Source organism: Dendrobates tinctorius, unplaced genomic scaffold, assembly GCF_039654945.1.
Source record: "Dendrobates tinctorius isolate UK_male_01 unplaced genomic scaffold, ASM3965494v1 ptg000103l, whole genome shotgun sequence".
In the NCBI taxonomy this organism is placed as follows: Eukaryota; Metazoa; Chordata; class Amphibia; order Anura; family Dendrobatidae; genus Dendrobates; species Dendrobates tinctorius.
Window position 1 is genome coordinate 15,928,751 of NW_027361771.1, and position 21,268 is coordinate 15,950,018.

Genomic DNA, 21,268 nt, shown 5'->3' on the forward strand with positions numbered 1-21,268 from the left:
CATTTTGATCCTTTGACATACAGAGAATTCTCTCTCAAGATCCGGAACACAGTACGAATATGTTCCACATGAGAATCCCAATCCTTGGAGAAGATCAAAATATCATCCAGATAGATAATCAAAAATTTATCGACAAAGTCTCGGAAAATATCGTTCATGAAGCACTGGAAGACAGAAGGGGCATTAGTGAGCCCAAAAGGCATCACCAGGTACTCAAAATGTCCCTCCGGAGTATTAAACGCCATCTTCCATTCATCCCCCTGCTTAATGCGGATAAGATTATACGCCCCCCTGAGGTCAAGCTTGGTAAACCAGCAAGCACCTCTGACTCTAGAGAACAGATCCGAAATCTGGGGTAACGGATACTGATATTTAATAGTAATTTTATTGAGGGCACGATAATCAATACAAGGCCTTAAAGAACCATCCTTCTTGGCCACAAAAAAAAACCGGCACCTAAGGGTGAAGAGGATGGTCTAATATGACCCTTCTCCAACACCTCCTTAATATAGGACCGCATAGCCTCGTGCTCGGGTACAGATAAATTGAAGAGCCGACCCTTAGGAAATTTACACCCCGGGTTTAGTTCAATTGCACAGTCATAACTCCTATGAGGAGGCAAGGACGCAGACTCATTCTCACTAAATACATCATAGTAGTCCGCCAAATAGTCAGGAACCTCATGCGACTGAGGAGAGGTGGAAAAAACCGGAGCCTCACTAAAGGTACACCGGCAACCCCAACTCACCACAGACACAGACTTCCAATCCAAAGCTGGATTATGAATCTGCAACCAGGGAAACCCCAGAACAACGGCATCATGCAGACCATGCAACACCAAAAATCTGCAATTTTCTTGGTGGTCTGGGGCGACCCGCATGACCAACTGGGTCCAAAACTGAGGTTTATTTTTAGCCAGAGGGGTAGCATCAATCCCCCTCAAAGGGATAGGCGTCTGCAGAAATCCACAACGTCAACGGAAATCCACAACGTTTAGCAAAATCCAAGTCCATTAGGTTTAGCGCTGCTCCCGAATCCACAAAAGCCTTGGCGGAAAATGTGGACAGGGAACAGATCAGAGTAATCGCCAAAAGAAACTTAGGCTGAACCCCACCAACAGAAAACGTGTGTGCAAAGCGTTTCTCACGTTTAGGACAAACAGAAATAACATGTGAGGCATCTCCACAGAGAAAACACAGCTTATTACGCCTTCTGAATTCCTGACGTTGCGCCTTAGACAAAACTCTATCACATTGCATAGGTTCAGACGTCTGTTCAACCGGTGGCAACACCTCTCGTGTAATCCTGCGTTCACGTAAACGCCGATCAACCTGAATGGCTAAAGACATAGAATCGTCCAGACCAGAGGGAACAGGAAATCCCACCATAGTATCTTTTACGGCTTCTGACAAACCCTTCCGAAAGAGAGCAGCCAAGGCACTATCATTCCAGGTAGTAAGGACCGCCCACTTTCGGAACTTTTGACAGTACAACTCTGCAGATTCTCGACCCTGGTTCAATGCTAACAGGGTCTTTTCAGCCTGATCGATAGCGTTAGGTTCGTCGTACAGCAACCCCAAGGCTTGAAAAAATGCGTTCACATTAGTCAGAATAGGGTCATCTGGTTTCAAAGAAAACGCCCAATCCTGGGGATCGCCGCGCAGCAAAGAGATGACAATTTTAACCTGCTGCGCAGGGCTCCCTGACGAGTTAGGCTTCAAAGCAAAAAATAATTTACAATTATTTTTGAAACTCAAAAATTTAGATCGATCCCCAAAAAATACATCAGGTGTGGGGATCTTTGGTTCAACAGCATGTGAACGAGCAAGATAGGCAGAAATTCCTCGCACTTCAGCAGCGAGCTGCTCCACACGATCAGACACTTGCTTTATCTCCATTGAGAGAAAAAAAAAAATTCCCCCTACGGCCTCAGAGATATAGAGGAAAGAATATACACACACCCTTTTTTTTTTTAACCACAATTCTTTCCTGCTATTGAGTACCCCAGGATCTGCGGCTTGGCGGGTGATTCTGTTATGATTGAGTCACCGTAGGAGGCAAAAACAGAAATGCTAGCTAAGTCCAGAAAACCAGAGAAGTTGGCAACTATCAGATTGCAGACCCCTGAACCTATCAACACAACTAGCAGTAGCCGTGGGGGGTTCCTACGATGACCTAGACCCCTCGATCACAGCCGGAGAGATACATAGGCCTAAAGAAGGAGAGGGGAAATCTAACTGCCCCAGAGCAGACCCCAAAGCAATAGGCAGCCCCCCACATATAATGACGGTGAAGCAAGATGAAAACACTTACACAGACAGAAAGACAGGCTGAGCAAAGATGGGGCCCAAAAACTACCTAGATAGGAACGGATAGGAAGGCTGCTGTCTGCAATCTGCCAAAACCCTATCAGAGACAAAATCCAACAAGCTGATATAAAAATGGCCCTGAAGCAACTAAGCTTCAAAAACTAAATCAGCACTCAGGTACTTTCAGAAGACAGAGCTCACGGAACACTGCACACTCCAGCAGGGAGTGGCAGAATCCTAAAAGCAAGAAAAATAAAAAACAAATCTTAGATGCAAAAAGGCAAAACAGAAAACTTAGCTTTAGGAGAGCAGGAATCAGACTGGTGTCCAAGAGTCCACAGAGAAATCACCCGCAGGGCAGAAAGGGCGTAGGCTGCCTTAAATCCAGTCAGTGACTCCACTCAGCCAATCGCCTTCATTAGTCCCAGGTGCCTGATAATCAGGCTCACTACCTTCCTTCACTAGAATAGGGAGTTCACCAGGCCTCAGTGACGGAGGGGAAAATGAACTCACAACACCTACCTCTTCCGCCAAACCTACAACTTGCAGTAACCACCGATCCACCAAACCGCTGCACTACCAGCTCTATCCCCGCCTACTGTATCCTCACCCATCCCGTTGTAGATTGTGAGCCCTCGTGGGCAGGGTCCTCTCTCTGTACCAGTCGTGACTTGTATTGTTTAAGATTACTGTACTTATATGTATTATGTATACCCCTCCTCACATGTAAAGCGCCATGGAATAAATGGCAGTATAATAATAAATAATAATAATCCCCAGAAGAGTCAAAACAATCTCATAAGTTCAGTCAGTCACAGGCTGTGTGTCTTCTCCTCACAGATCCAGGTACACCAGCTTCCTGCAGCATCTTCAGCTCAGCACACACACACAGGAAACAGCCCCTCCCCTCTCCAGTGCTGGCAGAACAACACACACAGTCTTTTGCAGGGAAGAAAGAATGTACCATTGCACCAGCCAATGAGGTGCTGTCTCTTCAAGTGGCAGCGTGTCTCTGCTGTCCATAGCAATGCCATCCCCTTACAGTAACATGGAGTTCCTGAAGAAGTCAATGTTTGGGTTCCCTGCACGGACACTAGGTGTTCAGTACGGACCCCAAACTTTACTGTTTGGGTCTGCTTATCTCTTTTCCCTGATTAATTTCTCATAAGCACTGCCATCATTCAACTCTATAGCTGCCTCTATAGCTGCAAAATTCCCTCATCATCAGAACCACATTACTTTTCCCCCATTTCACTGCATTTTTGGGGGTCAGATAACATTAATCTTTTTACTATCTTATTGCTGTCATTTCCTTGGTGGAAACATTTATATTATCTGGAGGATGAATGACAGCTCTAATGTTATGGATAACTTCCTTTTTAAAAATCTCCAGTGGGTTTTTGACATATTTGGAATTTTATCTGCCCACTATTCAAAAAGGCTACAGAAACATATGCACTCCCTAAGTACAGAATAGGCTGCCCAAAGTAATACAACAATTTTGAAAATATATTGTGCGAATCCTGGTGTGCTCAATTTTGCAGGGACTGAAAAAGACAAGAGGGCTTATTCATGATGACTGTGCAGGCCATGTAATGAATTTGGGGCATCTTACTAGTGCTTCCATGTGTAAGAATTACTAAGATGTTTAATGAATCTGATGGGTAGACGTAGACATGCACCATCCAACCCCAGCTCCTCAGCCGTTCCACAGAGCTGCTTCAAACTTGAGAAAAAACACCAAAAGTTGCAATTTTTTTGCAAAACTTCACGCTGAACTAAAATTTTACTACTTCTGAAACTATTTTATGCCAGTTTTCTGGCATAAAATGTTGATGAATAAGACCCAAAAAGTAAATCTTCTATTGGCATACAGGAGTTGATACTTCAGAGGAAGTACAATTGATAATCAAAATGAATAAGCTAGGTTCCCCAGGTCTGAGCCATGCAAATTGCTCCAAGAAGTTTCTAAAATACTAAAATTATTAATATTACTGTAAATGGTTGTGAGTCTACTATTAAAGTGAAAACTCATAACATGCACAAATTCTACATGGGCAGTGTGTCAGCAGAAAACATAAGGCTGGGGTCACATTACGTTATAGCAGTCCATTAGATGGACTGCGTTACACCGCGGTATAACGCGGTGTAACGCAGTCCGTTAACGCTGCAATTCAGCCCCATTGTTGGGCGCATCGCGACGCATGCCGAAAAGCGGCACACATCCGCGATGTGCTGTCATTCAGTGACGGAGCTGCAGCGTCTGAGGCTCTGTCACCACTAGTGCAGATGGAGCATCTGCATTAGCGGTATAGCATAACGCATATCGCGTTATGCTATAGCGTTAACACAGCCCGTCAACACTATGCGTTGAACTGACTGTGTTAACGAAATGTGAACCTAGCCTGAGAGATGAAGAAGAAAACATCAGGACAAGACTTAAAGGCTATCTGACAGCTGATGCATCCTACCTGATTCATTCAGCCATATATTGTATGTTTAACACTGGAACGCTGCATAATTTCCAAGAAAAATAAAATTTACTAGCTGCCGGGGACCGAGTCGCTTGTGAGACTAGTCAGACAGGCGGGTCCCTGGTGGCTTCTCACCACCGATTGTCCTAAAGTGACAGGTCTGTCCATGCATGAGTATATGTATAGGGAGAGCCTATCACTCAAGGGCAGTGATTAGTGAGAAGCCACCAGGAATCTGCCTGTCTGACCGGCGCAATTTGGAGACACTTTACCCTTCGGTGTTCATGGGTTTCAGACATGCACAAAAAGTGTCAGACCATATTTTTGTACATGTATGAAAAGATGAATGCTACCAGGATGGAGGCCAGATAGTGTCCAAAGTGGCTCTATTGGCCTCATAATAAAGAAAGGCTCAATCATATTTCAGTTGAAAAACAGTTTTTCTAGGATTATGATAGTAACCCAATACAGTGTGGTTGTAAAGGGCTGTACTGAGATTTCATGTTAACACCTACACACAAAAAATGTGATGTCTTGCTGATGTCTATTGTCTGAGTGCTGGGACCCCACCAATCTCAAGAATTGAGTTAAGGAGTTCCCCATCTGAATGGAATGTTGATCAAGTCTTTGGCAAGCTGACAACTTGCTTTCATTAGTATTCATGACTGAAATGAGAACTCATAGGGCACCAAATGTGAGAAGGAATTATTAACAGAATTATACAAAGTAAGTAAGTAAATCTTCAGGCAGAGGTGCCTTTACCTGGTGAAGAGGTAGATTGATTTGTTTGAGTAGGGCCTTCACTGCCACCTGGAGATCACACAGAAACAGATGAGTATGTGCATCCAGAGAGAGCTCTATGCTTTCCAAAGAGTCTAGCATGGAGAGATTTTGAATCCATTCCCATTCATCTCTGAGGACAGAAAATTGCAAATTACAGAAAATGTAATACTTTCAGATACATTGGGGCTAGAGACGATCGGATCGAATGGCTTCATGCAACCCAGGTCAACAGTTCAGGTTAGTTCTCTCTGGCCATGAACATGCAAATATCCTGACTTTTGGGTTCCTCGGTGCGGTGTTTGTTTTGCCAGCCTGATATAACATTGTCTGTGTGCTGTGCAGCACAAGGGTAACAATGCACTAGCACAGCAAATTATAAGGCTAACCTTGGATGCTGAAGGTCAGGAAATTCATACTGCTCCTGTCCATGGCTACAGATCACTGATCTGGACCATTGATCAGATTGCACAAATTGATCAGCTCATCAATAATTGGGACAGATGTTGTGCAATGTGCATTCATTTTACATTGAGTTGCAAATTAGACATATTGTACACTTGAGAAAAAATATTTGTGCTGCTCTGGTCTAACATTTAGTTTGGTTCTCCATGGCAGTGGGAATAAGATAGACTTTACTTCTGCAGCTGGCATCCTTGCCCTGGCATCCTGGGTGCCTTTACTAGGCCCTGTGACATCATGATATCATGGCACAACTGTTATGAGCGGTGGAACGCACTAAATAAAATTATAATAAAGTGCGTTCACCGCTCGGGGTCCACTGTGCGGTAAATGGTAAAACCGCTGCTAGGAGATGGCAGAGCTATGAGACGGTAGTGTGCACAGGGTTAAAGGCGTCATCCAAGTGCACTGTGCAGACTCTGTTACACACACAGAGCTGCAAGCTAAAGCACATATAGTGGTAATACTGGAGCAAGCTCTGTTACACACACAGAGCTGCAAGCATAAACATATGCAATTGTAACGCTGGAGCAAGCTCTGTTTCACACACAGAGCTGCAAGCAAAAACAAAAATACAAAACGCTGAGTCTGTTGAAAACTCACAGAGACTCAGAGGGACAGAAGCGGTATTCGGTCACAGGAGTGGCCTTAGATGACAGGACACACTCCGTCTAGACCTACCGTGAGTCTGTAACAGAGACATTGCTACTGCGAACACTCTCTGGACTGCAAAAGCAGTGCGGCGTAGATAATGCCACAGGGAGACACCGCTGAAACGCAGGCGCGATGTCAGACGCTAAGCTGCTGGGTGGTGGAGCAATGGCGCGCTGGCGCTAATACTGGCTCTGACTCAAACATTCACACATTCGTAATAACCAAGGAATGGGGGTTTCAAATGAGTCATTCACCAGTCCATGCATCCATCAACAAACATACAGCAGCAAGTATGACTATACTAGCGCATGGCAGAAAAGCCATGCGCACTTTTTATAGCGTACGGGACCTGCCTGAAATCTCGAAAACTCCCAGAGGAGCCAATAGGATTCAGAGCTGGACCTGAGCACCTGACACCTGAACTCCAATAGGAGCTCTTCCTGTGAGCATGCTCAGAAGCTGGTACAAAGGACTTAGCCTCTGGAGATAAATGTGAGGAACTGGATCACTGCATAGGTATGGCAGAACACAGATTCCTAACAACAACACTCATCTTGACATTATGTGAGGCCTATTGACTAATGAACAGCAGAAACAATAAAGAAGCCTGGTCAAGGATGCCAAGCATCAAAGTGAAGACGTCCCCAGTCCAGCTGCCCTAGACGACCTGACTAGACTCCAGACCAGGGCAATGTGAAAACATTTCGCTCAACTTTATTATATTTATTAATTTATCCTCACATGCAATCACTGAATTTGTACCTTACACATTGATCACTATATTAACCTACACTTTACATGTTAATTAGAAGAAAAAAAGAAAATATCCTCCAGCGGTAGCCCAAAATATAAAAAATATAGATAATTAATCACATTAAAAACTGTAGTAGCAGGTCTCCAAAAGAGATCCATAGACATAGGAGTAGGAGACCAACTAGTTTCAGCTTAAGGGTTCTTTTATACTTGCTGTGTTTTAGCGGGCCGTTTTTGCAGCCCCAATAGATTTCTATGGGGCAGCAAAAACAGCCCACAAAAGTTCATCGGAGCGCCGTGTGCCGTATGGCCGTGAGCTTGCTCGATATTTTTCACAGCTCATGGACACGGCCGCAATACATTTCAATGGTACCGCAAAAACAACGGCAGACCGCAAAAATCACGGCAATGCGGCCCACAAAACAGACCGCAAAAACAGGCAGAAAAAAAACCAGGGAAGTGTAAAAGAAGCCTAACGCCTTAATCATGATAAGCTGAAACTAGTTGGTCTGCTTCTCCTGAGTCTATGGATCTCTTTTGGTGACCTGCTACTACAGTTTTTAATGTGTTTAATAAACAATTTTTTTTTATATTTTTGGCTATCGCTGGAGGATGTTCTCTTTTTTCTGCTATTTATCTCCACATCCGAGACTGGGATTGCTCCGTGTGCTGCCAAAGAGATGAAGACTACTAATCCAAGTTTGGTGAGCTGACTATTCCTGTACCCCATATTTCCCTCTGTTTTCCAATTCCATGTTGATTAACTTCTCATCATCATCTTTTTTATTATGGTATATATCTTAAATTATTTAGTTATCTCTCTTCATATCTTTTACTTATCTAATCTATTTGTGTCTATATATCATTAATTATATCATGTTATATCATTGTGGATTAGGAGTAATTTACTTGCAGATTAACCCTATAGATGCAGATAAATAGCACTCCTCAATGTGACAGGTACACATTAAGTTTTTCTATTTACCATAGTGTGCAATTGGCTGTTTTTAACCGGGCGGAAAAACATCTATGACACGTTCAGCGTTCAGAATATTTTAAGGCATTTAAAACGATGGTGAATCAACAGAATAAGTACTTATACATATATCTAATATTACACTCTGGATTTAGAGAATACACATTTACTTCAATTTAATGAACACAGCAATTAGATTTGCAATACTGCTATAGAACCTCGGAAATCTTTGGAACTTGAAATTATAGTCAGTTTTTTGTGCAATAAAAAACATGAGACTATTTGAAAATCAAAGAAACAAATCTTTTTTTCCTCAAAATGACTTGGAAAGGGTCTGTAGCAAGCCTTACTTGGAAATGTTGCTGTTGTCCCTTATCTTCACATGGCACAACATATTGGGGAGTCTTTGAGAGACAAGAACCTTGATTTGATCTACAGAGCTGCAAAGTTTTAGGTAGCCGAGGTATAGTCCTGGGGAAAGGCGCTGTTGGCTCCACTTTTGATAATTCAATATTTCCTAAGGAGAAAATTAAACATAACTGTGGCTTGAACATCAGCTATACTGTAGTAGACAAGTGTTTTTGTACTATAGTTCCTTCAACAAGTCATACTTTTAGGATTTCTATCATATTGAAAACATGACCTAATAGGGCTATTTCAGGACTCGAGTTGAAAAACATTTTATTAGCCAAATTATTAATGCTTTGCTTTTGGAAGCATTCATTGTCCACCCGTATTTTAAATGTCAATTCCCCCATTTAAAAGCCCGTTCGAAAAGTATAAATTTGACTAAGATAACCCTTCCTCTAGTAGAATAACTGGCCTATGTATGACACATACCTCAAATAATAATAATGTTTGTTAAAATAAAAGGACATGGGCCCTAAAATGTTACATCTATACAAAAAAACTTTAAAAATAATACATATTATTTAAGATGTGCCTCCATTAGTCATCTGATTGCTGTATGTCCCACTACCCTGGTGGTTAGCTGTTATCTCTGAGGAAGCATTTGGTTGCTCTATTCTCTGCAGTAGAAAGGAAGCATGTCGAAAAGTCAAGGAAAGGATTGAGCCCAACTGAAATTTCTTCAAGTTATAATAGAGCGTATAAACAATCTCATTGCATTAGGGAAGAAAATATTTTTAAAATATTTTTACAAAGCACTGTATAGCAGATTTATAAATTTATCTAGACCCAGTCACATTACCAGGTGACTTAGACAGATCAAGACTATTTTATCTTGCAGTTCATAAAAGATAACATGACTTTAACTTAATATTTGCTTTCAATAATAACCCGATCAAATTACTTAAGTCCTTCATATACAGCTCTGGCAAGAATTAAGAGACCATTTTCAAATGTTCAGTTTGTCTGATTTTTCTCTTTAGGCTGGAGTGACACACAACCATTAAAAATTCGGACCGATTTTAACAGTACGAAATCGCACAAAGATTTCTTGTCCAGGGATCCGTCTGTCATCCCATTTTCCGGTGATGAACCGATTTAATTCGCATCTAAGCATCAAATTGACATCCAATGCCAATGCCTGATGCTCTTTCCTGGTGACCTGGAGAAGTCTTGGGATTTAATCGCAAGTCACACGTGTGGTGCGTTTTCAATGCGATTTTTAATCGCATCCATAGACTTGCATTGGCGAATCCGATCCGAAAATCGGTGACAATTGCAGCATGCTGCGATTGTCTCGGTCCGAGGAACGGATCCGATAAAAAAACGCATGATGGGAGCAGCAACATAGAATAACATTGGGACGAATGCAATGCAATTTTTTATCGCATTGCATTCATCCGATTTAATCGCTAGTGTGACTCCGGCCTTATAGATATATTTTTGAGTAAAATCTAAATTATTATTTTAGTCTACAAACATCTGACAATATGTCTCCAAATTTCCAAGCAATACATTTTGGTTTTTTTATGAAAAGGAGAAATAGTCAAAATAAAAAAAAAACTCAGTACTTTCGAACCTCAAATAATGCAAAGAAAACAAGTTCATAATCATAAAGAAACAACAATACCAATTTTTTAACTCAGGAAGAGTCCAGAAATCAATATTTTTTTGGAATAACCATGATTTTTAAAAAATGCTTTCTTGCGTCTTGGCATGCTTGCCACCAGTCTTTCACACTGCTTCTGGCACAAAAATGTAAGCAGTTCTTCTTTGTTTGATGACTTGGATCCATCATCCTCTTGATTACATTGCAGAGGTTTTCAATGGGGTTCGGGTCTGGAGAATGGACTGCCCATGACATGGTTTTGATGTGGTGGTCTCTCAGTTTTTGCCAGAGCTGTATAATAAAGTCATTTTGTCCAAGGGCATAAATATAAAGAGTGCCAACGTTTCACTTGCACCTGTGCCTTGAAGCCTATAAGAATCCAAAAGGTCTCTTTGGCTCACATAGGAAAATTGACATAGACTTATGATAGATGGAAGTCCTGTGGAAGATTTTGCATTGGGACCAGCGAACCTCAAGTTTTTGACTATCTCATAATGGCATGTGTCAGAAGAATAGGATGCTAGGCATGTTGGGTCTCAACATGTTCCATAATTTGTTACTAGTTGTATTTTTTCAAGTTGTATAACATGATATAAACATACACTTGAACAAGCCGATACTGTGCTGGGAAAAATAACTGTAGGTTGAAAGAGCATTTGACCATCAGTTTTTCCATGTGTATAACCAACTTAAGACCTATGAAGTTAATGATAGCTTGACAATAGGGGGATGTCAGGAAAGAAAACTTGTGTGGAAATTCCACTTTTTTCTTTAAGAAAGACAATTACTAAATGAATTTCATTACGGTCAGTAACAAATAAACACAACAATTTCGTAAGGCATCTCTTACACATGTCTAAGTTCTGGTTTCAGTGAGACATAAAATAATATAAAGTTCAAAGCTTAATTGGCTCAGTTTTATCAATTTCTCCATCATGGCCACATATGTGACTCATCTGGACTCATCATGTGGCTTCGTACTTATTGAAATGATTGTAAAAATCTGACTAAAATCTAGACAACAATTGATATAAAAGATGGTGGGTATTTGCCATCACTGCAAAGAAAAATGGCCATCTTTAGCCAAAAGCAGTTACTGTACATTGTGTAACAAATAGGAGCTGTAAGAGTATAACTCTTTATTCAAATATGAATAGACAGACCATTTTGATTATAACTAGTGGAAATTTATTTGCATGTCCTCATTCCATCGTCATTGTTGCATTGTGATGCATATCTGCTGTCGCACCAGGATGCCTAAAAAAAAGATGAGCCAATGGATGCTCTCCGGTAAGAGGAGGTTCTCCCTCAATCATTCAAGAGGCCACAGACCACCTGTCATGATCCAGGCTGGATCTGACAGTTTAAATGAAAAAGTGAACTGTGGCAGCTAGGTGGTCTGCAAGAAGGGCTGGCATGGCGTGGTGGAGTCACAGTTTATGGTGTTGGCAGGAAGTGCTTGCATGGCTTGGTGGAGTGATGACTATGGAGAGAGTTGCACTCAGCATGCGGGACTTGGTTGCTGAGAGCTGGACTCAAGCATGCTTGACTTTTTGGGCAGGAGCTGAACTCATCTTTGGGACACTGTTACTGGACTTCTGCAATTGGTGGTGGACTCTGCTCCAAGGCTGCACTATGGTGAAGGATCCAGGTGGAGGAGAAGATGCACACAGGTGGTGGGCTCTGTTGCTAGGAGCGTACGCAACAGAGCAAAGCTAAGTGGTGTTTCCCTTGTTGTGTCATCTTTCCTCATGTGTGTTTTAGTGCAGTGGAGGGATTAGTTTCCACACCGACCAATTCCCTAGTGAGGGTTTAGGTCAGGACGAGCTAGGGTTTTTAGGTTCCTGTTGCGCGCCCGGTGCGGAACCGGCATAAGGAACGTTAGGAGTGCAGGGACACTGGCTCAGGGGAGCTCAGGAGGTCTCCACTTCCCTATCGCAGGGCCCACCATTGTTAATGTTTCCCAGGTTTCCCTTATTGTTTAAATTCGTCTTACTAGAGGCAGGGTTTCCAGACTTGTATATACGTGTAATGTCTAAATTCGCCAGTTGGAGGCAGTGTAGCCAGCTGCACGTGTTTATTATTTAAATTCGCCCCACTGGAGGCGGTGTATCCAGGGTCACGTGAGTCACATGGGTTCGCCTGGCGGTACTCGCTGCGTCCAGACACACGTGACCGTGACATTATCACCAACATTACATTTTTTTTCTGGTGAGCTTTGGCCATGTGGAGACCGCTGAGTAATTGCTGCTGGGCCTCACTGAAGTGAGTGGGGAGCGGCAAGGTGTTTAGAGCCGCCGCAGCAGCAGTTATCAGGGTCTGGGGCCTCTGCTCAGGTAACCAGGAAAGCAAAATGGCGGCTTTGGCAAATTGCGGGTCTGGCAAAAGCCCCCTTGAGTCGCTGCTGGGGAGCGGGACTTGTTCATACAGGCGGACGTAACCAGACAGGTGGGTGGAGCTGGTGATCCCCATGGTGCTGTCTGGGGTTCCCCGAGGTGAAGGGGTACGTCCCGGTAGTGAGCAGACTGGTGATAGTCCGCGGGGCTCATGCCAAATCTTCAATACCACCGAAGAAGCCGCCCCCTCCTGGTCGTGTGGAGGAAGGTGACTAGCGAGTGTATTTTTCCTCCATGTCCCTGTGGTTTTGGTAAAAGCCCCCTATAGTCGCTGCTGGGGAGTGGGACTTGTTCATACAGGTGGACGTAACCAGACAGGTGGGTGGATTTGGTGATCCCCATGGCGCTGTCTGGGGTTCCCCGAGGTGCAGGGGTACGTCCCTGTAGTGAGCAGACTGGTGATAGTCCACGGGGTTCACGCTAAATCTTCAATACCACCGAAGAAGCCGCCCCTCCTGGTCGTGTGGAGGCGACCAGCAAGTGTATTTTTTCCTCAATATTCCTGTCCCCTTCTCCTCCAGGTGTGAGCGGCAGGTGTGCTGCGGGGCAGTAGGGACAAATCTCAACCCTCGCCATTAACCAACCCTGGGAGGCGCAGACCTCATGGTGAAAGGGTTGGAGGGTGGTGTCCCTTGGAGAATAGCGAGGGTGTGAGTGTGGTGACAGCAGGGGGACACCTCTGTTGTCAAGTCCAGAATGAGTTCACCAAAATATGACAAACGAATGTGTGGCAATAAACGTTCAGGTCCGGACCTGTGTGTGAACGAGCATGTATGGGTGGCCACCATAAAACATCTTGTGGAAGTGTGTTGTGGAGTCTGATCAGCTCATAACAAACATACACATACATAAACTCGTTCCCCAGGTCGGCACTGTGGAGATGAGTGGTTCCTCCAAAACGAACATTATTGCCAATACCAGCGGTGTGTTTGTCATTAACCTTAAGTGTCAGGTAGTGGTGGGGTGAACTCAGGATCTGGGCGTCCCCGCTGTTGGTGTTTCCCTAATGAGGAGTGGTCTTGAGGGTCCAGAGGCCCCTCATTAAGGAGGGGGTACTGTCATGATCCAGGCTGGATCTGACAGTTTAAGTGGAAAAGTGAACTTTTTTTCCTTTGGCTTGGTGCCAAAGTGTGTTGTGATTAGAATTATTACACGTGGTGTTTCATTCTAAGTTGCCCGGTGGTGGTGAGTGGTATCGCACCTTGGTTTTAGAGTTAATGTGCACGCAATTACAAATCAGGTGTTAGGCTCTATAAAAGGGAGCCAGGTGGGTTCAGTGACTGTTGGTGATATTGTGTGTTAGTCATTCACAAGGAAGCCTGGGTGAATGAAGGAGCTGAACATGAGTCCTGCGCAGCCCAGCCAGAAGGGACGAGTGGCAGCTAGGTGGTCTGCAAGAAGGGCTGGCATGGCGTGGTGGAGTCACAGTTTATGGTGTTGGCAGGAAGTGCTTGCATGGCTTGGTGGAGTGATGACTATGGAGAGAGTTGCACTCAGCATGCGGGACTTGGTTGCTGAGAGCTGGACTCAAGCATGCTTGACTTTTTGGGCAGGAGCTGAACTCATCTTTGGGACTCTGTTGCTGGACTTCTGCAATTGGTGGTTGACTCTGCTCCAAGGCTGCACTATGGTGAAGGATCCAGCTATGGTGATGGATCCGGGTGGATGAGAATATGCACGCAGGTGGTGGGCTCTGTTGCGGGGAGCATAAGCAACAGAGCAAAGCTAAGTGGTGTTTCCCCTGTATTGTCATTTTCCCTCATGTGTGTTTAGTGCAGTGGTGGGATTAGTTTCCGCACCGACCAATTCCCTAGTGAGGGTTTAGGTCAGGACGAGCTAGGGTTTTTAGGTTCCTGTTGCGCGCCCGGTGCGGAACCGGCATAGGGAACGTTAGGAGTGGAGGGACAATGTCTCAGGGGAGCTCAGGAGGTCTCCACTTCCCTATTCCCTATCGCAGGGCCCACCATTGTTAATGTTTCCCAGGTTACCCTTATTGTTTAAATTCGCCTTACTGGAGGCAGGGTTTCCAGACTTGTATATACGTGTAATGTCTAAATTCGCCAGTTGGAGGCAGTGTATCCAGCTGCACGTGTTTATTATTTAAATTCGCCCCACTGGAGGCGGTGTATCCAGGGTCACGTGCATCACATGGGTTCGCCTTGCGGTACACGCTGCGTCCAGACACACGTGACCGTGACACCACCATTATGGTTGATGGAAGGGGTAGTGTAAATCCCTTCCATCAAACACAATGGTGGTCTGTAGACTTTGGAATGGTGGAGGGAGAACCTCCTCTTATCAGATGGCGTCCCTTGACTCATCTTTTGATAAGGCAGTCTTTCAACCAACTTTACTTTTAATAATTTTGTGATAAAAATTGTTTTGTTTTTCTTTTTGCTATCAATAATTGTCTTTTGTGTCCAGAATCACAGTCTGAGTCCAGGGCTAACTAAATATCCTATTTTGGTGCTCAGACACTAACAAAAATTCATTATGATCACAATCAACAAACGACAGTCCCATAGGAAATGAAATACACAAGTCTTGATTTTCTAATTTTGCACAATATATTTTCTCCTTTTTTCGGTCTAATATGTATCAGCACAATGTGTAACATTGTCCATAATTTAGGTCTACTCAAGTGTGAAAAGGAAGTGCTAGTACAATGTAGGATCACCGTACAGAGTACGTAAAGCACCATGCCTGAGATTCCTCCATCATCAATTGCTGCAGAATGCAGTATTCAAACATCACAGCTAGCAATTATAAAAGTCATCAGCATTTCATCAGCCTGAAAGACGACCAAAGAAAAGATAGCAGACTTTTGTGTGGGTTTTGTTGAAAACAGAAAAGACAGGCATTTGTGTAATGTAAGCGAATGTCATGTCTAGAATTCATTTGTAGGAATGTTGAATAAATCAACGTTCTTTCATATCTGTGCACACTACATGAAATATTAATAGTCCAGAAACTGTCTAGAATTATCACTGGCCTGAAATCCCTCAAAACAGTCTCAACTTTAATGGTTGGTAAAAAAAAAAAAAAAGTATACTTTTTAGTAGTATAATGGTCCAACTAATTCCAGTAAAACATAATTTTACAGTAACTCCATCATTACCTGGATGGTTATGAGCAAGATGTCCAGTGCTGTTGGTTCTTCAGGAGTCGATAGGGATTTCCTCTGGCTTTGTAACTTAGAAATTTGCATCCATTTACCATTAAAAAATGAATATAGTGTTTCAACTTCTCGAATTGTGACTATTAATACATTGCCATGTCTATCCTTTATGGGCTCATAATATACCCTTCCCAGGTTGTGAGTGCCAAGCAAATTCTAGGGGAAAATGACAGACAAGATTTAAATAGATAAATTTGCATATATAAAAATAATAGACTGCTTTATAAGCCACTAGAATATTGTTTATATGCTCAGTAGTAATAATATATTCTCTATACACATGCTTATTATACATTTTTTAAATATATAGATTTTAAAAGACATTAGTAAAAATAAAAAAAATGATTTTTTCTATTGGTAATCCCAAGGGCATTCATAGAGGCGAGGAGGTCCATTGACAAAGAATAAAATAAAACAGTTATGAAATTGCTGAAATGTATGCACCCCTAAAAAGCCAATGGAAAAAAATAAGGCAAAGGAATAATTGGTTCCAGCTGCATGTAAAATCCTTTTCTTCTTTATTGGAAAAACTGTTTTACAAACTACATCTCTCAATGAATTCATCTAGGGGCGCAGTGATCATAAAGACACCACAGGTGAGTTACATAATTTTATACCTTTGGGCAGTGAAGAAAAAATAATTTACATTTTTACCACCAAGATTGTGCCCCAAATTTTACATTTTCATTCTGGGAAATAGGTAAATATGGCACAAAAATTTGTCACGCAATTTCTGCTGAATGTAGAAATACCCTATATATGGCTGTACAGTACTGCTTAGCCACATGAAGAGACTCGGGAGGAATGGAGCGCTATTTGTTTTCTGGAGCGCAGATTGTCCTAGAATAGTTTGTAGACTCCATATCCAAAGCCCTCACATAACCACATTTTGGAAATTATACCCTTTTGGGAATTTATGAATTTATCTACAGGTGTAGTGATGATTTTGACTCCATGGGTATTTTCCAGAAAAAATCAGTAGTGGGTGTTGTGAGTAAAAATTGCAAACTGCCATTGTAGTGACCAGTGCATTATAGTGCCCAGTACGTTGCAGTGACCAGTACATTATGACCAGCTCATGCTTCTGGAGACACGCACCTGTAAATATTTTTGCATTCCCACGCAGCAATGGCATAAAGTGAGACTAGGGACTTTTTTTTTACAGTGGTGGAGGAATACAGTGCGGAAGGATACCTACCTTCCATCATTGTATTCCTGGAGCTGCTAGAGAATGGTAGCATCAGCTGATGCTGCTGTTCTCCACGCAAGATGGACGTGGGACCCTCGTGGACTTCTGCGGATCGGGGTAAGTATATAGGTGTTTTTTTATTTTGATATTTATTCCTCAGGCGACAATGGCTTCGGGGATCAAAGTGACAAGTGACGGTGAGTATGTACTCTATGTTATATGTACTGTATGTCTATATGTATGTATTGTATGTAGTATATATGTATGTTGCATGCATGTAGTATATATGCAGTATATATGTAGTATGCATGTTGCATGCATGTGGTATATATGTAGTATGTATGTTGCATGCATGTAGTGTATGTATGTAGTATGTATGTAGCATGTATGTAGTATGTATGTAGTATGCATGTAGTATATATGTAGTATGTATGTTACATGTAGCATATATAGTATATATGTAGTATGCATGTTGCATGCATGTAGTATATATGTTGTATGTATGTTGCATGCATGTAGTATATATGTATTATGTATGTAGTATGTATGTAGTATGTACAGTATGTAGCATGTATGTAGTATGTAGCATGCATGTAGTATGCAGCATGTATGTAGTATCTATGGTACATGTAGTATATATGTAGTATGCATGTTGTATGTATGTAGCATGTATGTAGCATGTACATTTTTTTTTTTTTACATTCAACACATTAGCCGGATGATGGGACTACTACTGTCCCATCATTGGCTAATGTGTCAATCACTGTCATGGTAGCAGGCATCGCCCGATGGGACTTGTAGTCCCATCGGACGATGCCTGCACAGACCCCCGGAGCCTGCACAGACCACCGGCAGGCCGGCACAGCCCCCCGGCAGGCCGGCACAGACCACCGGATCCTGCACAGACCACCGGCAGGCCAGCACAGCCCCCTGGCAGGCCGGCACAGACCACCGGAGCCTGCACAGACCACCGGCAGGCCGGCACAGCCCCCCGGCAGGACGGCACAGACCACCGGAGCCTGCACAGACCACCGGCAGGCCGGCACAGCCCCCCCGGCAGGCCGGCACAGACCACCGGAGCCTGCACAGACCACCGGCAGGCCGGCACAGCCCCCCGGCAGGCCGGCACAGACCCCCGGAGCCTGCACAGACCACCGGCAGGCCGGTACAGACCCCCGGACAGTCGGCACAGCCCCCCCGAAGGCCCGAACTGACGGCGCATCATGATGCGCACAGACAGCGCATCATGATGACGTCATTTCGGCAGCCAATCAGAGCCACAAAAGTGGCTCATTGCATTTTGGACTTCCGATTCCGGTATCCGATACGAAAAAAGTATCGGTACTCGGTATCGGAATTCCGATACGGCAAATATCGGCCGATACCCGATACTTGCGGTATCGGAAAGCTCAACACTATTAACTAGTGGGAAACTTTTATAGGTCGTGTCGTTCCAGACCTGGTGATACCAAATATGTGTGCTTTTTTTGTTTATTTCTTTTTTACATAAATAAATTTATTTTTAATATTTTTACACTTTGTAATAACTTTTATTTTTCCTTTTTTAGATTGTCCCAGGAAGGGACATCATTGTACAGTGACACTGCAGAGCATCAGAGCAACGTCTCACAGGCAGGGAAGGAAGCATGTCAGCTTCTGCTCTGGGCAGGCATTCACAAGCCACCTTCCTTACAGAATCCTTGAAGGACCCATCTGGCTGCCAGGGGGTCATCATACAGATGATCAGCAAAACGCGATCGCATCTTGTTGTGCTGATGGAAGCACACTCCCTGTGTGATGCTCCTTTATGTCACTGTCAATATTGACAGCGGCATCAGAGGGGTTAAGTGCCTGCAATCAGTGCTATCACCGATCGTGGGTGTTGCTGCAGGGTGACAGCTCTCACATAGAGCTGACATCCACACCCGATCGCCTCAGATCAAAATATGTATGGCGCATGTTGGGAAGGAGTTAAAGGGGTTGTCCACTACTAGGACAACCCCTTTTTGATCTAAATATATGGAGATGATAAAATAAAACAGCTTATACTCACCTCCCGTGCTAGCACCATTTTAGCGGTCTCAGCACTCGCGTCCTCAGGGCTCTTGTGTGGTTGTTATTACACGTGAGCCTTGCGCCCAATCAGCACTGGTGTCACTGTCTCCACCTTCAGACGTATTGAATATCATGACGAAATGAGAGAGCAGCCGCAGCCTTGATTTCCTCTTGATGTTATATTTTTCTGAAGGCTGGGCCCGTGACGTCAGCACTGATTGAGCACCAGGCACACGTGTCATAACAATCACACGAGAACCTCGGGATTGCGAGTGTTGACACTGCTGGAATGGCATGGGGTGTGAGAAGGGGCTGTCCAACTAGTGGACAACTTGTTTAAGGATCAGAGAAGTGCTGCCTGTTTCTACAAACAATAAAATACAAGATAAAAATGGTGACAAAATAAAAATACAAAAGAAATACAAGCGGAGATGCACTGCTTGTAATGAATGCTGCTCTCATTTTCGTAGCAATGATCAGGAGGGCATTTAATCAGACTGATCATATGTGCAGTTATTCAATCCCCTCTGTTTTCACATTGTGCTTATGACAAATGATAACTTTAATCCCTTTCCGACAAGTGGTCGGTGCTCATAGCAAGTGACTAAATCTGCTACATAGAGGCGATCTGATCATCACCTCTATGTAACAGAGCCGATCGGGTTGTGGCAGCTTCTAGTCTCCCATGGAGACTACTGAAGCATGCCAATAGTAAAAAAAAGTGTTTCAAAATATAAAAAAACATAAAAGTTCAGATCAGTAAAATCAAACATACACATATTTGGTATCGCTGCATTCAGAATCGCCCGATCTATCAATACAAAAAAAAGGATTAACCTGATCACTAGGTTTGATATAGAGTCACTGCACATGTTAATTTTGCTCAAAGTGGAGTATTTTTATTTATATTTGACGGTGAGGAAGCGACAGCTGACGTTTCGGCCTCACAACGGCCTTTATCACATAATCGTCATTTCGTGAAGAGAGATTGAGGTCACCGGGTAAATAGTGTCACTGCTAGGCAATATTTCTAAAATTTGTAGATCGTCCTCCGTGGCCAGTGGTCCTGATTCCAGAGAAGCCAAAATTGTGGAGGAGTGCCCAAGGATCATTGGTGGCGCAATGGGAGATGCAGGCACCGCCGTGCCTGTGCAGTGAATGATTTTGGCTACTCTGTAATCAGGACCACTGGCCACAGAGGACGATCTACAGATTTTATAAATATTGCCTAGCAGTGACACTATTTACCCGTTGACCTCAATCTCTCTTCTCGAAAGAGCGACTATGTGATAAAGGCCGCTGTGAGGCCGAAGCGTCAGCTGTTGCTTCCTCACCGTCAAATATAAATAAAAATATTCCACTTTGAGCAAAATTAACGTGTGTAGTGACTCTATATCAAACCTATGCTTACGGGACCACAGGTTCCTTTTCACTAGCACCGTATACTCTTATCATTCAGTCGAGTGCTAACCATCTCTACTATCTTCTATAACCTGATCACTAAACAGTGTAGTGAGAAAAAAGCCAAAACACCAAAATTCCATTTTTTGGGTTGCCACAACATTGCATTAAAATGCAATAAAGGGTGATCAAAAGATCGTATCTGCACCAGAATGGTATCATTAAAGATGTCAGCCCAGCATGCAAAAAATAAGCCCTCACTCACCCCGAGATCATGAAAAATGGAGCCGCTATGGGTATTGGAATATGTCACAATTTTTTTTTTTTTTTTAAGCAAAGTTGGAATTTTTTTTCACAACTCAGATAAAAAGGAACCTAGACATGCTTTGCATCTATGAACTCGTAATGACCTGGAGAATCACAATGGCAGGTCACTTTTAGCATTTAGTGAACCTAGTAAAAAGCCAAACAGAAAACAAGTGTGGGATTGCACTTTTTGGCAATTTCACTGCACTTGGAATTTTTTTCCTGTTTTCTAGAAAATGGAAATTGGTAAAACCAATGCTGTCATTCAAAAGTACAACTCGTCCCGCAAAAATAAGCCCTCACATGGCCATATTGATG

At 43.2% G+C, this 21,268-nt stretch overlaps 1 protein-coding gene across 1 annotated transcript in view; it reads right to left on the minus strand.

Moving 5' to 3' along the window:
* The window catches only part of ANKFN1 (ankyrin repeat and fibronectin type III domain containing 1), a 1,014,930-nt gene that overhangs the window by 353,602 nt on the left and 640,060 nt on the right, over positions 1-21,268 (minus strand). Inside the window, exons 12-14 of the mRNA XM_073588104.1 lie at positions 15,940-16,155; positions 8,759-8,925; positions 5,546-5,696 (exon numbers count right to left, since the gene is read on the minus strand). Coding sequence (XP_073444205.1) covers positions 5,546-5,696; positions 8,759-8,925; positions 15,940-16,155 — 534 coding nt within the window. The remainder of the gene's footprint in view (positions 1-5,545; positions 5,697-8,758; positions 8,926-15,939; positions 16,156-21,268) is intronic.